Source organism: Furipterus horrens, unplaced genomic scaffold, assembly GCF_987537825.1.
Source record: "Furipterus horrens unplaced genomic scaffold, mFurHor1.1.pri manual_scaffold_5, whole genome shotgun sequence".
In the NCBI taxonomy this organism is placed as follows: domain Eukaryota; kingdom Metazoa; phylum Chordata; class Mammalia; order Chiroptera; family Furipteridae; genus Furipterus; species Furipterus horrens.
The window spans coordinates 31,567,926-31,584,174 of record NW_028327175.1 but is presented as its reverse complement, the minus strand read 5'-3'; the positions used below and the strand labels follow the sequence as shown (position 1 = coordinate 31,584,174).

Below are 16,249 nucleotides of genomic sequence, written 5' to 3'. Positions count from 1 at the left end.
GACATATATTTCAATGGTCGATTGTCAGGGTGTCTGCTAGAACCTGCTGTCTGTCTAATTTGCATATAGCCCACCTCACCAGTTACCTTCAAAGTGCCTATTTATTCATACCTGTGTGGCAGGTCCATGCCTGTGGGCCCAGCAGTGAACCCAGAGGTCAAAGCTCTTGAGCAGAGGGAACAGGAAGCCTAGGGTCACAGAGGCCTTAGCCGGGGCCCTCAGTTATTCTACCTCTCGCTCCGATTGTCCCTCTGGCCTTGGATCCTCCCCTGCCATGGGCTCCAGCAAGGGGCCTCCAAGCAGTGCCTTATTATCCTTGGCCTTCTCTGCCTCTCCTAAACCTGAAACGTGCCTTTTTCTGACCATTCTCTGGATGCTACCTACTCTGTTCCAGTGTAACCACAGCTGTCTGCCAGTACAGTACAGGGACATGTAGACAGGTACCTGTTACAAAGTAGTTTTGTTTGTGAATAAAACCTTATTTTTTCCATTAAAAAAAAAAAATTACTCAAGCACCGTTTACTTCTGACCAAATGTCACTTCTGTAGGACAATGTTTTATTTTAAGACTCCAAAAACTGTGTCACACAAAGGCTGAGAGGGCCCAGTTTTAAGCAACAGCCTCCTAACAGCTAATAAAAGAAGAATATATATACATTCTTAGGACATTAGAGCTGGGATAAGAATTTTAGTATCAGGATCTCATTAGGCATGTAAGAGGAATTAGCATTTAGCGTCTTTAAAGACTGTTTACTCATTGCAGAGGGAGAGCTTTCTCACCCTCTCTGTGCTTCAGCTTGACATCTGTTTCAAAGACACCTTGGGAAGAAGGCTGTATCCTTATGATTATAAAAATGCAAGATAGGAAGCAGGCCCTCTTGGAAGATGTGCAGGCTCATCACTAGCATGCAAATAGAGACAGTAGACCCTACATTTAATTATCTGAAAGGTATAAACCAAGCTAACACATCGTTAACTAAGAAGTTTTTTAACCCCAGCCTTGACAAGTTCAGCTTCACATGGTCTGAAAGTCCAGGTTAGAGTGTAGAAGATGACCACATGGGGACAGCTGCCCCTGGCATGAAGCCACCCCTTGCCAAAGTTCTGTCCTGCTTGGGACAAAGTTCTGTCCTGCTTGGGACAGAAAAACCTTTCCCTGACCCGTGGAGAGCAGAGATGATACCATTAATGATGGTACTGCAAAAACAAACCTGGTTATAAAATGAAAATAAGTAATTTTCTCTAAGGGAGAAACCTCTTTGGAGAAGAAAACTACAGTATTTCCAGGAAAGCAGTGGAGGCCACTGCCCAGGATTCAGATGCAGTTTCTCTCCGTACTTTTCACCGAGAGGAAATGGCTCAGATGTACACAGAATGCAAACGGTGTGAGTGTCTGTGATTGAAGCTCTGCAGACCAGTATGGGTGCCCAGAAATCTGATAACTCCTTGGGGTGTTCTTGACTTTTTAAATAGAAATCATCTATTTGAATACATTTTAGGCTAGCATACTGTAAATTAGTGTTGGAAGAAGAGTGTGGTACTCGGCTTTTAAAGGCCCTGGAGTGTGAAATATGATCAAGCGTTAAGAGCCCAGGCCCATTGGAGGGTCAACAGTGGCTTTCATTGGGAGCAAATGCACATATGAACATTTCCAAATGTTAACATTTGGGACACCTGGAATGTGTGTGCATTCCGCCTTTTCTCCTATGTAGTCAATGATATAATAACTGATTATCAAAAAATAAGCAGCAAAGAATCCCCATCATATTCATATTTTTAAGTGTTTTCTGAAAAATTGTCAGCATTTTAAATCTAAAATTCCTTAGTGATGAAGATGTATGTAAAAGACAAAAAACTATGACTATAGGAATGTTTGCAACTATAAAAATTACTCTAAAGTAAAATTATGAAGTATAATCATTAAAGTCCAATTTTTAGTTTTACTTGGTCTCTCGTCTGTTTTTCCTTTGACGTGTTATAGAATTAGTTGGATTGGCTATAACACATAAGAACAGCAGTGACTTCCCTTTTAAAGAGAAACCTTTTCCTTCTTGTCTCTGATTTAGTGCATTGTACAGTTTGGACTTACGAATGGGCTGATGTTGAGAACTTCTCCATTTTATACTGAGTGAAAGTTTCATCTAGCAATGAATTATATTTAAAAACTTTTGTACTCTTTAAAAAATTCTGAATTTACTTAGTCACACCGCCTCTTACACTTTCAGAATATGACCTGGTGTCTCCCTATGAGGTTGACCACAATGGCAACTACGTGTCCCACGAAATCACACACCCTCAGAGGAGGAAAAGAGCACTGGCCCAGCTCAGAGAGGACTCTCTTCACCTTCGGCTGCAAGGTTCCAGGCATGACTTCCACATGGAGTTGAAAACTTCCAGCAGTCTGGTGGCTCCCGGATTTGTCATACAGACATTGGGAAAGGAAGGCATTAAATCACTGCAGGCTTTCCCACCTGAGGCTTTCTGTTTTTATCAAGGCTCCTTACGATCCCACAAAAATTCCTCAGTGGCTCTTTCAACCTGCAAAGGTTTGGTGAGTACAGCTCTGGCTACCTGCAGTGACTTGGCGGGGACAGTGTTGTGTGAAAGAGGAAAGATGACCGATTTCCCTTGAAGTATTTTAGCTTGATTTTTTATTATCGTAGTGCAGCCTTCTTTGATCTTAAAAGCAGGAGACAATTGCCAAGTAATCATTCTAAAGTATGCCATGCCTCCTTCTTTATTTAGTGCATTTGAAAATAGCACACATGCCCAGCCTTTGTTGTTCTAGAACACTTGTAAGAAAGAGCTGCAGCTTGAAAACCATGGGTAAGAATTTATGGGCACCTGTGCAGGCATTGACTTCTTAGAGGATGGTTGTACTCTAACTACTAGTCCATTACTAACACTAGAGAAGCGTTCTCATTATGAATAGAATGCAGTACTCAGTTGGCCATGGTAATTATTTGATCAGAGGCTTAAAAGCACTTTACTTCTGTCATTCTGATAAGAATTACACACTTGCCAATTAGAGAGTTAATTCCAAAAGGGGTGATGAATTCATGGCAGGACAGTACTGATCTTATTGGACTCATGATTCTATTTGTGCATCCTCCATTTTCTTAATATCAAATTGAGACATTAAACATCACTTAGATGCTTCATGTGGTCCCCTTTGCTGGGACCCCTAGAGTGAAGAGTATCTGGCCCAGTTAACAGGATACTGTATCCCTCAGACTGACCCAAGCTGAAATCTGAATGACTTATCTTTTATATTTTTAAAATATTCTTTAGGAAAGAGAAGCTTATTAGATTCTTGAGTACAAGTTAATCAGTCACACATAGAGAAACATAACTTAGAGAGCAAAGTGAAAATGGGTGCTCCAAACATCTTAAGGTCTTGACTGTGTTAAAGGTTTGGCACACAGGTTTCTGAACATTTATTACATTTCTAGAAAATGCTTTAAGTCTGCCTTAAATTTATTTTCCTTTTGAAAGAGAGATGTCAGATTCTACGTATCAGAAGGGTTTTGTGTATATGTATGTGAATAGTGGGTGCAAAAGGAGCATTCATAACCAACTTCTTAAAATACTAAATACTTGCAAATGCTAAATCCTGTTAATATTTTTTCAATATTAACTTATGCTTTTTAGGGGAATTTGTATGAGTTGGTCTCATGTCTGTTCTTATTTGTAGAAGAGTTTTGGTCTGAGAATGATGCAGCAGGGAGTTGCCAAGGATAGGGTGGTGGTTATTTGGCAAACTTGTTAAGCATGAAGACAGTATGGCTGATGTTTTCCATGCTTTCCCAAGAAAAATAGATCTTCCTTAATTACAGAGCTAAACTCTTCATGTAATGCACTAAAGGAAGATAGCTCTTCCTTGGCTTTCTTCAGCAAAGGTTCAGACTAGAAATGAAAGCCAATTGTGTGGTAGGGAAATGGGCCATGCCCTTCAGAGCCCAGTATCCTTGGATGTGTTTGCAGAAATTGGGTGAGGTGCTTCCCATTAACCCAGCAGGGGTTCAGGCTCATTGCCCCTAGGGACTCTGTGAGCCAATGCTTTCCCAGATTTCTGGCTCACTTTGAACTCAAAAGAATTAGTTTAAGTTGTAAATGGCAACTTTGTGAAAATAAAAAGTGTGAAAAAGAACATAAAAAGGGGGCTCTTCTGGTTAATAAACACTGAAATTTAATATTGTGGTCACTACAATAGAAATCTATATGCTTTCAGCATTAATCTTCCAAATACATTAATTTCAGCATCACTGACACTTTTTCTATAAACAGTCATTACAAATCTGATCTCAATTAGATGTATGGGTGTGAGGTTCAGAGTATTTTGCCATATGATAAGACAAATCAAAGTCATTTTAAGGAAGAAAAAGAAAGGATAAAGAAATCCTCTCTCTTTAGCCAGATAATAAAAATTGTTGAATGGGAATGTCCCTTCTGTGGCTGCCAAGTCTGTCATTTCTTTCTTGATTGATGGTTACCACAGCCCTCATCTTCCCAATCTGTTAACATATACAGAAAATTAGCATGTCTTTTAAGTTAGCTGATGAGTCTTTTTTTGTTAGTGTTGTTGTTCTTGATTCTTTCACATTCTAATTAAGTTCCAGGTAGGTCACAGTTAATTTTTTTTATTTTTTCCAGGATTTCTAATTAACCCAGTTACCTGATGGGAGGAGGAGTCAGTAGAATTTTTTTGTTATTTGCCCTGTTGTCATTCACACACCTTGGCAGATCCTATTGGGGAGCACTTTGAAAACAAGATCCCTAGTTACGAGAAATAACCAATATTCTATTCTTCTGATTTCACTTATAGTACAAAATTAATACCTTTAAGTGAAAATATGTTGCTTAATTAAGAGTTTAATATGTTGTATCATTCAACTAAGGAATGTCATTTACAATGGCAAGACATTGCAATTTCCAAACTGATAAATAGATTTTTTTCCCTGGTTCTCAGATCTTGAGTTCAGGAATATTTGCTATAGTCCTCTGTGGAATATATTTGAATGTTGTGAGTAATGCCACTATGAACATTTGTGTACAAATTTTTGGGCAGAAATGTGTTTCATTTTTCTTGGGTTTATACATAGGGTTATAATTACTGGGTCATATGGAAATTCTATGCTTAAAATTTTGAGGAACTTCTAAACTGGTTTACACTGTAGTTTTACCATTTTGCAACTTCCACACCCCACATAGAGCAATGTACAAGGGTTCTAATTTTTCCACATTGTGGAAAACACTTGCTCATCTTTTTTAATTTTTTTTTTTTTATCATAGTCATCCTAGAGAATATAAAGTGGTATCTCATTGTGGTTTTGATTTACTGGACAGGGCATATTGGTTGACAGTTTATTGTTATTTTTTTTTCTTCAACACTTTGAATATATCATCTTACTGCCTTCTGGATTCCATTGTTTCTGATTAGAAGTCAGTTTTTCATCTTGCTAGTTTACTGTATATAGGAGTTGTTTTTCTATTGCTGTTTTCAAGATTTTGCCTTTGTATTTCAACGTTTTTACTATGGTATGTATTGGTATGGGTATCTATTGATGTGGGTTACATATGCATATTCCCATCATGCATATCCTAGTATGCTAGTGGTTCTCACATTTCTCCGAGGCTCCATTTATTTAACTTCATTATTTTTTCTCTATGGCCTTCAGATTGCATAATCTCTATAGGTTTATCTTCAAGTTGACTCATTTCTTTTGACATTTCAAATATATTGCTAAGTTTCTGTAGTTTCCAATTCCATAATTTCCATTTGGTTCTTTTTTATAATTTCTCTTATTCTGTATTTTATGAGACATTGCCTGTAGACTTTGTTTTAATTCTTTAACCATAGTTGCCTTTGATTTTTGGAACATATTTATATAATAGTTCTTTTAAAGTCTTTGTCTACTAAGTCTGATAATTGGATCCCCTCAGAAGAAATTGCTATTGGTTGTTTCTTTTCCTGTGTATGGATGACATTCTTTTTTTGTATGTCTTATAATTTGTTGGTGAAAACTGAATATTATAGGTAATACATTGTAGCAACTCTAGATAAAGACCACCCTCTGCCACTCCAGGGCTTGTTATGGTTGTTTTCTTTCTAATTGTCGATTTGGTGACTAAGCAAGACCAATCTTCTTGAAAGCCTGTGCTAGTCTGCATCTATTGGTATTACACTCAGCTTTTAGCCTACACTTACTACTAGCTGACTGCTCTTTTTCTTTTTTTTTCTTTTTTTTTTTTTTTACAACACCCGGTGACATAAATTGCTCCACAGTCTGATTCAATTAAAGAGAACATCCTTTACAAAATGAAGATGCTGCCTGCTTTTGAGAAAACGCCAACACAACAGGGAATCCTTTTTGATGTCTTTTCCCCTGAGTCTGCTGAACTGCTAGTCTGTATCCTGTATTGCTTATTTCTATGTGTATCATGGAGCGAACAGCTTCTCCTTAATTGTTTGCAACCAACAGCTCCATGATTTTTGTTTTTGTTTTTGTTTTGTTTTGTTGGATTTTTTCCCATTTCAGCCTTTTAAGATTAAGTTAAGAGAATATTGCCCATACTCTCTGGGAAATGTTTTCTTTGTTTCTTGACACAGTGAATGTAGTGAATTAACCAAGCAACAGAGCCTCACCTTTTTAATAAGAAACATATTACCACAGGCCCAATGTTTTTAGAAATTAGGCTCTAAACAAGATTTTCTATAAAATTATAATTTTTGACAACTTTTAGTTTAGTTGGTGTTTTCCCTTCAGTTTAAAGTTTTTGAGCTCTTAAAATATATGTAAAGTATCTGGGTGTTATGCTTTCAAGTGCTCACCAGTTTTTGGTGCAGGTAATTGAATAATTTGAAACTCAAAGTACTTCAAATCCATAGCTACTGTGCTTATACGTAATATCAAGATGTTCTTTGAGTGAAATTGAATAAGGGAATAAGCAAATAGTGTTTGATAAACTGGTATCAAACTGGTAATGGGTATTTTTTCCAAGTCATGTTCCCAAATATTCACAGCCTTTCATATTTCAATAACCACATGAAAATTCTTTAAAGAATAGTAGAAACTGCCCTGGACTTGGAGATTTCCTGACTAAAAGTGTTCAAAAATGCTTTGTCTCCCCAAATTTCTGTTTCAGTGGCTCTCACTCACAATGACCTTCTGCAGATGTCTGTATCAATGTTGTCCTATATGGTATCCACCAGCCCCTTGTGACTACTAAGCACTTGAAATGTTGATTTTTAAAAATTATCTATCCTATAAGTATAAAAATACAAAATACTCCATTAGTAATTTTTATATTGATTTCAGGTTGAAACAACATTTTGGGTATTACATAGGGTTAAAAAACATTACTAAAATTATTTTCAACCTTGCTTTTCATTTTTTTGAAAAGTAACTATAAGAAAAATTTAAATTACATATGTGGTTTACATTCAATTTCTTTTTTAATTGAATTTATTGATTGGGTGACTTTAGTTAAAAAAAATATACAGGTTTCAGGTGTACAAATCTATAATACATCATCTGTATATTGCATTGCACATCCACCATTCAAAGTCAAATCCCCTTCCATTAGTATTTATCCCCCCTTTACCTGCTCTCTGCTCTCTACCTGCTCTCACCTCCTTTTTCCTTTGGCAATCACCATTCTGTTGTCTGTGTCTGCTTTTTTTTTTTTGCTTAATGTCATCACCGTTTTCACCCAGTCACTCAACCCCCTACAATCTGACAGCTATCAGTCTGTTCTCTGTATATATGAGTCTGTTTCTATTTTATTAGTTTATTTTGTTCATTATATTCCACAGAGTAGTGAAATCACACTGTACTTGTCTTTGACTTACTTATTTCCTTTTTTAATTTTTAAAATATATTTCATTGATTATGCTATTACAGTTGTCCCAATATTTTGCTCTATACCCCCATCCTCTCCAGTAATCTCCTCCCTTAGTTCATGTCCATGGGTCATCCATATAAATTCTTTGGCTTCTCCATTTCCTATACTGTTCTTAATATCCTCCTGTCTATTTTGTACCTACCAATTTGTACTTTTTAACCCCTGCACCTTTTCTTCCATTCCCCCTCCCTTCCCCTTCCCTGCTGATGACCGTCAAAATGATCTTTGTATCTATGATTCTGTTCCTGTTATGTTTGTCTGCCTAGTTTGTTTTTTAGATTCAGTCATTGATAGTTGTTGCACATTTGTTGCTATTTTAATGTTCATAGTTTTGATCTTCTTTTTCTTACATAGTTCCCTTTAATGTTTCATATAATAATGGCTTGGTGAGCATGAGCTCCTTTAGTTTTACCTTTTCTGGGATACACTTTATCAGCCCTTCAATTCTAAATCATAGTTTTGCTGGAAAGAGTAATCTTGGTTGCAGGTCCTTGCTTTTCATCACTTTGAATACTTCTTGCCAGTCCCTTCTTGTCTGTAAGGTATCTTGAGAAATCAGCTGAGAGTCTTATGGGAACTCCTCTGTAGGTAACTCTGTTCTTTTCTCTTGCTGCTTTTAAGATTCTTTCTTTATCTTTAACCTTTGGAATTTTAATTATGATGTGCCTTAGTGTGATCCTCTTTGTGTCCAACTTGTTTGTGACTCTGTGCATCTTGGACTTGTACAGCTATTTCCTTCATCAGATTAGGAAGATTTTCCTTCATTATTTTTTCAAATAAGTTTTCAATTTCTTGCTCTTCCTCTTCTCCTTCTGGCACCCCTATGATTTGGATTTTGGTACATTTAGAGATGTCCCAGTGGTTCCTTATTCTGTTCTCATTGTTTTGAATTCTTTTTTCTTCTTGTGGTTCTGACTGAATGCTTTTTTCTCCTTATGTTCCAAATTGTTTATTTGAATCTCGGCTTCATCCATTTCACTGTTCATACCCTGTGGATTTTTCTTTATTTTACTTAATGCAACTTTCATTTCTGTGTGGGTCTTTTTTATCCTGTTGCAGTACCCATTGACTTCTTTAAGCATCCTTATCACCAGTGTTTTGAATTCTGCATCTGATAGATTGCTTATCTTCATTTTGTTTAGCTCTTTTTCTTGGGTTTTGTTCTGTTCTTTCATTTGGGCCATTATTTCTTTGTCTCCTCAATTTGGCAACCTCTCTATGTTTGTTTTTGTATAGTAGGTAGAGCTGCTTTGATTCCCTGTCTTAGGAGCATGGCCTATTGTAGAAAAGGCAGCTGTAAATTGTGTGGAAAAGCCTTAAGTAGTTGCCAGCATGGGGCAACCCATTTAACCACTTTATGGCTCTATGTGGGGAAGGATTCAGAGAGGGACCAATGCCACTGCCAAGTCTCTGGAGATTGCCCAAGAGGAAGCTGTCTCCCCAGCACTCATCCCCTTGCCAGTCACTTCACTTTCTCCCCTTCTCCCTGTATGCCATATGCTCCATTCTAGCTTCCTCCCTGGTGCTGAATTCCAAAGGGCATTGGTCTGCATGAGTCCTAAGTTTGTTGTGGGCCCTTTAAAAGAAGTCTCTTAAGAATCCTGCAGTTTCTTCTGCCACCCCAACTCCACTGGTTTTTGCAGTCAGAAGTTATGGAGACTTATCTTCCTGGTGCTGGAACCCTGGGCTGAGTGGTCTGGTCTGGGGCTGGGATCTCTGGGTCCTGAGGTATTCCTCCTGGTTTTTATCCTCCACATATGAATGTGGGATCACCCATTCCACTGCCTTTCCATGCCTCACTGCACCTCTCCGCACCTCTGCATCTCCCACCTTCCTATCCATCTGGATGAATGTGGTCTCTTTAAATCCTTGGTTGTTGGACTTCCATACAGCTCAATTTTTTATGAATCTGGGTGAAATTTGTTTTGTATTCTAGATGTAATTTTTGATGTAGTGTGTGCAGAGGTGAAGCATGTTTACCTACACTTCCATCTTGGCCAGAAGTTTCTCTCTCTCTCTGATTTATTACACTTAGCCTGGTCTTCCTCCTGAGCCTTCCAAAAACAGACTGTAGAGTGGTGTCTGGTTGGCTGCAACCTACACACCCTTCCACAAAACACAAGCTTGATAGGGCTGGGCAACCAGAACCAAGTGAGTGGGTCTCCTTCTTGGAGGTAGTCCTGTTAGACACTTACTGGGTGGAAAGTGGCCCTTACTCCATAGATATACCACTCAGTCTCTGCCAGAGTCTCTAACCCTAGCTTCCCCAGGGAGGAACACACCTTGGGCTCAGATTGGTGCAACCAACCACCACCACTGCAGGAGAAAGCTCAGCAAGGTGGAGCCCCTGGGGATTTGAAAGGTAGGTCAAAATATCCTCCTGTTAAGGGCAGGGCTGGCTGAGCCTGCAAGGGCAAGAATGCCCCTTCCTTACAATGCTGTAGCCACACAACTCACTGCCCATCTAAGTCCTGAATAAGTCTTTCCTTTGAGGGAAATTCACTCTGAAGATCCCAGGGCTGAGCAGCACTCCCTTTCCCCCATGGAATTGAGCTCAGCGGGGTGGGCCACTGCAACTGAGGAAGAAAGAGCGAAAGAGTCTCCCATCAGGGGTGGCTTTATCTGAGCCTGCAGGAGTGGGGTGCAAGAACATCCCCTAACCCCAGCACCACAACAACTTCATGATTTTTAACAATGCCCTTAGGCATGAACATTTACACAATCTATTCCAAATAAAGTCAGCCCCTTTGGGTAAGCTCCTTCTTTTAGCCCACCTCTCCTCCAGGGCAATATGTGGGCTGGTACTGTCTTGCTTGTCCTGGATGGTTTGGCTCAGTGGATTGAGCGTCGGCCTGCGAGCTAAGTGTCGCTGGTTCGATCTTCTAGTCAGGGCACATCAGAGAAGGAAAACTCTGACTCCAAAAAACCTCCACTGCCTTGCGGCATACCTCTTCAGGGGAAAGGCTAAGGGAGTAAACCCCGACAGAAAATCCGGAGCCGGAGTCCCTAAGGCGGTTTGACGTTGTAGTCAACACCGGCAACTCCTGCGGTGCACCTGAAGCCAAGCTGTATTGACTCCGTCTTTCCCTTGGACCCTTCAGCTGAGAAGAGAGGGGGGGTCTGCTGCATGGGCAACAGCAGACCCTCCATATCACCCTGCCCAGGCTCTGTAGCTTCAGCTTCACTGGAGAGGACACTCCAGCGTCATCGCAAGATGTCGATTCAACACGGGAGGAGACAGATACCGTGTCACTCCCGAGTCGGACTGCACAGCCATTCTCAGCGGTGCAGATAGACTCTTAAGAAGCTACACCATCGTCTCTCGAGACGGACGGCTGCCGACGACGACTGTCTTGCTTATCCCCAGAGTAATACTCCTGTTCTACAAGTGGAGCTCTGGGTGGCAATGGTATCACCTGGTTTTCCCAACTTTTGCTTCCTGGGCTGACAACTTTTGCTTCTCTGCCTTACAAGAGAACTGGGATGGGGATATTCTGGGTTCTGTTTTTCTCTGTTTGCTGAGTCTAGAACAGAGCATCCTCTCTATGAGTAAAGGCTGTGTAGTAGAAGGGAAATTAGTGTTTTTGGTCATGCCTGCCTAGAACAGAACTTCTGAAATACAGAACTGTGAAGATGGAAGATACTGGTGGCGTAGTCATCCTGACATGAAAATATACCTCTAGAATGGGAATTCGGAGAAAGGAGCCTTGTCTCCTTGGTTGCACATGTCTGGAGTAAAAGCTCTGTTACATTAAACAGAGAACAGCGTGACTACGTGATAAGATCATGGCTTAAATGCTACCAGATTTAACCATTTTTCTCAGATTACTAAATTTAATTCAATAAATCATTCTCCACTGTTTATGGCTTTAGAACAATTTACAGACATTTTAAATGTTTGTGTGTTATGTGTGGTGTGTGTATAATTTTAGCAGTAAAGTGGTTGTCTCAGTTAAATGGAGAGGCTGTCTGCCACACTCACACTGCTGTCAGTGTCTGCTAGGTGCTTTTGTTAATACATTTTAGAGATTATTTATCCCCAAACCATTTTATCATCCCCATTTTACAAATAATTCCCAAGATAGTTCTTAAAATAGTGGGATTTGGACCTAGGTAGCTGATTCCAGAACCAGCACCTAAACCACAGTACTGCGTTGCTTACCTTGATCATGAGACCATTGCTACCTAATAGAGACCTGAAAAATCATTCACGTTAATTTTCATTACATCGCCATTCATTCTCCATAACGTGTAATGACAAACAAAAATACTATATCTTCTCAACCACTACTTGAGATATGAATAAATGTAATTAATTTTATAATCCAATTATCTGATATCTTTACATGACTAATGAAAAAAAAAACACTTAATTTTCTTTTGAAACATGTAGTTTATTTAGAAATGGCTAGTTGACAAGGTTTCTGACATTTTTTAAAACTCACATTATCAATACTTTTAAATGAGGTTTCTATTGAATATTGACTGTATCATATGATAGGATTTGCTTTTTTAAGAATTTCATGCAATTTCTGCTCAGATTAGCAATTTAGCAATAATAATAATAATAAATCAAGTCTTTGGCACAAAATCTGAATGGACTTTAGCTCCTCTTGCATAAAACATGATATTTGTAATGTCATTAATACATAGGATACATATCACTTCTAAAATCTAATTATTCACATTTTTAACAATGTTGGAAAACTTGTAAATGTCACAGTTCTCAGGTCTTTTTAACAATTTCCTCACTTGGTTGGAGACTTACTCTGGACCCTGGTTTGAATTATACAAGGTTTTATTTCTAGCCAAAAACTCCAGGGATTCTCTGGAAACTTTAGTCATTGAGAGTTTCTCTAAAGCACCCAATAAATCCTAGAAAACTATCTGAAATGTTGCCAAAGTTTCAATGATGTTGAAAAATGTTCATGAGCTAGAAAAATAAAACAGAAGTATAAAGGAAGAATCAACATAGAGATTGCCAGAAAAGATCATATGAGTTTTAAAAGAAAACTGTCACTATCTGAAAAGGCTGGTGACGGTATACCCAGTTGAGAGTATGTCAGTCTTGGGAGGCATATGGGAGAGCTGTAGAAAAATTAAGGTTTTTAAATAAAGTATGACCAAAATTTGTGGATATTAGGACATTTAAAAAGTGAGTGTGGAGAACTGACTGAAAGTACTCAATAATTACTCAAATATAGTAAGAAGTTTGAAATTGACAAAAAAGAAATCAAAAGAACATTTTATAAGATAATATTTTATACTTAAAGGGGACACATATTATTCTATTAGCTTACCATTAGTTGTGAACAAAAATTAGATAGAGAAAATTACTTATAAACTTATGTTTTGTTCCATTTTCCTTATTTTTCAAGTGAGGAACCTGCGATATAAAGGGATAGACTGACTTGGCCAATATTACAAAGCCAGGTGGAGGTTAGACAGGTCTAAGAGGCATGTCTTCATATTCTCTATTTCTTTTTCATTATGAAGAATAGCCAGTTAAGGGAATTTGTGTGTTGGCATGTATGTCAGAGAATTTAAAAATAAGCCAAGAACTTTGTGGTCTAGAGATCTGGGCCAGGTACCAGTGGGGAGAAAGCAGACTAGTGAGTGGTCAGTGTTTCTGATATCCCTGTGTTAGTTAATGCTGCTTTTCTCTTACCACCAAGGACAACCCTCATACTGACTCACATCATGGTTAGTAGAATATTTTGCCATAGGGATAATTGGAATATTGGTCCACAATCAGTAGACCAGGATTTTCTTCATGGCAAATGTCAGCCTCAAAATAGCAAAATCCCCTTGGAAGAACAGGAATGTGATCCCTGTGGTCATTCCCTCTGAAAGATGATCCAAATCTGGGATTCTCCAAAGGAGAGTGACTATTTAGAGAACATCCAGCCCAGACTGACATTCAACAAGAATAGGCTAATTGGAGCTCTTCAACAATATATAAAATTTTTATTTTTAAATGTCACTTTTTATGAAGACTTCCCTGCCCCACCCATCTAAAATTACCTATTCTTTCTGTTGCCACGCATACTTCCTCTTTTTTTCCCTGTTTTACTTTCTTACTTAGTTATTATCATTATCTGTATCAATCATAGTGGAAATAGAAATTAAATGAAAAGAGAATTAATGTATAAGGTAGATATTAAGTAACTAAAAAATTAAAAAGAGAATACTATGGCATCACAAGATAACAAATATAGACCCTACAAGTGCTACTGACAATACTAGAGCTGAGAGAACTGGGGTAAAATGTTGGCATTATTAAAATTTAGATGCTTGGAGCTAGGCTGAAACCCCTGAGTAGGAGGAGCTGGCGAGCTGGTGCTGGGACTCTAAGAGGGAAAGTTGCTGCTGGTTTTCCAAGTAAACTGGAAGCGGCAATAATCTGGAACAAACTGCCACTGTCAGGGGGAAGCAAGGCAGAAAGGAACAGAAGGAAGACGGGAATTTTACAGAGGCCCAACAAGAAGTCTGTATGAGCACACAGGAAGTACATAGGGAGCAGACAGAAAATCTATAAGGAAAAGACAGAAAGTCCACAGGGGCTGATGGGATGTCCACAGGTAACCAAAAGGAAATCCACAGGAAAGAGGGAGCAGGTAGAAAGTAGATACAGATTAGATAGGAAGTTCACTGTGTGCAGACAAGAAACCCACAGGAGCAGGTAGGAAAATTATAGGCAACAGACAGGAAGTTCATGGGTGCAGACAGGAAGTCCAGAGACAACCAGGAGCAGACAGGAAGTCTGTAGGGAGCTAACAGGAAGTCCAAGGGAATCAGACAGGAAGAGTATAGGACAACAGTGTGGTGACTGTGGGGGGCAAAGGGTGGAGGTGGAAGAGGGTATAGGGAGTATAAATGGTGATGGAAATAAATTAAATTAAATGTAAATTTAAAAAAAGACTTTAGAGAGCCAAGAGGAAATCCACAGGGAGCTGACAAAGTCTAAAAGGAGCTGATAGGAAGTAAACGGTGAGCAGATAGGAAATCCACAGCTAGCAAAGAGGAAGTCTTTGGGGAGCAAACAGGAAGACCTCAAGGAATAGAGAGGAAGGAACTATTTTTTTCACTTTCCTCAATAAGCTGGCCCTTCACTGTGTGGCCTATTGACAGAGGTGAACGAAGGGCAGGTGGCAGAGCAGAAATAAGATTTATAGAGTTTCAAGCTCAATATCACAAAGCAGAGTTTAAAAGGACATTTTGGAGTTAATGGTAATCTCTTAATGCTAAGCAATCTACCTACAATAATAAATATTGAGATTATAGCAGGAATTTACATTTGACTTTTTCTTGCTTTATCCCAGCACTAAGTAATGCCATTAATAATTTTTTTTTTTTTTTTAATAGCGAGACAAGTATTCTGGTGCTTTACAAAAATTAATTATTTCCACAGCACTTGTCTAGGGGGAGGAAACAAGAAACCAAAAAAAAACAAACAAACAAACAAACAAACAAACAAAAACTAAAGTAGTATGGACATCCCAACCTAGGGAAAGGACGACCTCCAGTATTAGACCTCACCAAGCCTCTTCCTGTGTGAGGATGGAGCTCTCAGACCCAGTTCCTGCAGACATCCCTCTTCTGCAGAGGGCTGTACTTGCTATTGTTACTGATTTGGTTAAAGTTAAGTCTCCTTTATAGCTTACCCGGAGGGAGAAGAAGAACATTTCCTCGATATACTTGGAAGTTGTATTTTATCACTTACTCTAAAGAATTAAATTGATACTCAGGAGCTTGTGTGTGCAAGTCTGTGTTTGTCTTGCCAGTGTCTGTGAGCTTGGTTACTCCAAATGACTCCTGACGGAGAAATTAAGGTATCATCATCTGTAGGCTTGAAGCCAGCATCTGTATTGAAGTGAATTTATACATGCAGTGGAGTCCTGTCCTTGCTCATTTTGGACAACAGTCTCTCTGAGTAATCTCATTCCAACTGTCAGGTTCCCTGAGGCTCTAACCTGAACCAGAAGCCATTGTTACATTTGTTCTTCTGCTGATACTTCATGACTCAGTTCTTCCAGGTATGTATCATCTTTACTGCTTTTGATTTTTTTGTCTATTAACAGTCATCATTAGTCATTTATTGCATATATTTTTCACTATGTTTTAAAGTTGTTTTTTAAAGAGCATCACGTGTTTTAGCACACTAAGTCTAGTAAGCCTGGCATTTTAAATTAATGACAAAATCAGTGCTACTTTTTTACTTTAAATAAAATACATCATTGAAAAATTACAATCTAAAGAAATGTAGGCAGGATTCTTATTGGTCTGGTATAGTTAATTGGCAGTAAGTGGATGTATCAGATATGGCATTCACTGTCAATACATAA

At 38.6% G+C, this 16,249-nt stretch overlaps 1 protein-coding gene across 1 annotated transcript in view; it reads left to right on the top strand.

Moving 5' to 3' along the window:
• Positions 1-16,249, top strand: part of ADAMTS16 (ADAM metallopeptidase with thrombospondin type 1 motif 16) — a 131,310-nt gene that overhangs the window by 4,438 nt on the left and 110,623 nt on the right. The window contains exon 3 of the mRNA XM_090278921.1: positions 2,225-2,550. Within this exon, the coding sequence (XP_090135047.1) occupies positions 2,225-2,550 (326 nt within the window). The remainder of the gene's footprint in view (positions 1-2,224; positions 2,551-16,249) is intronic.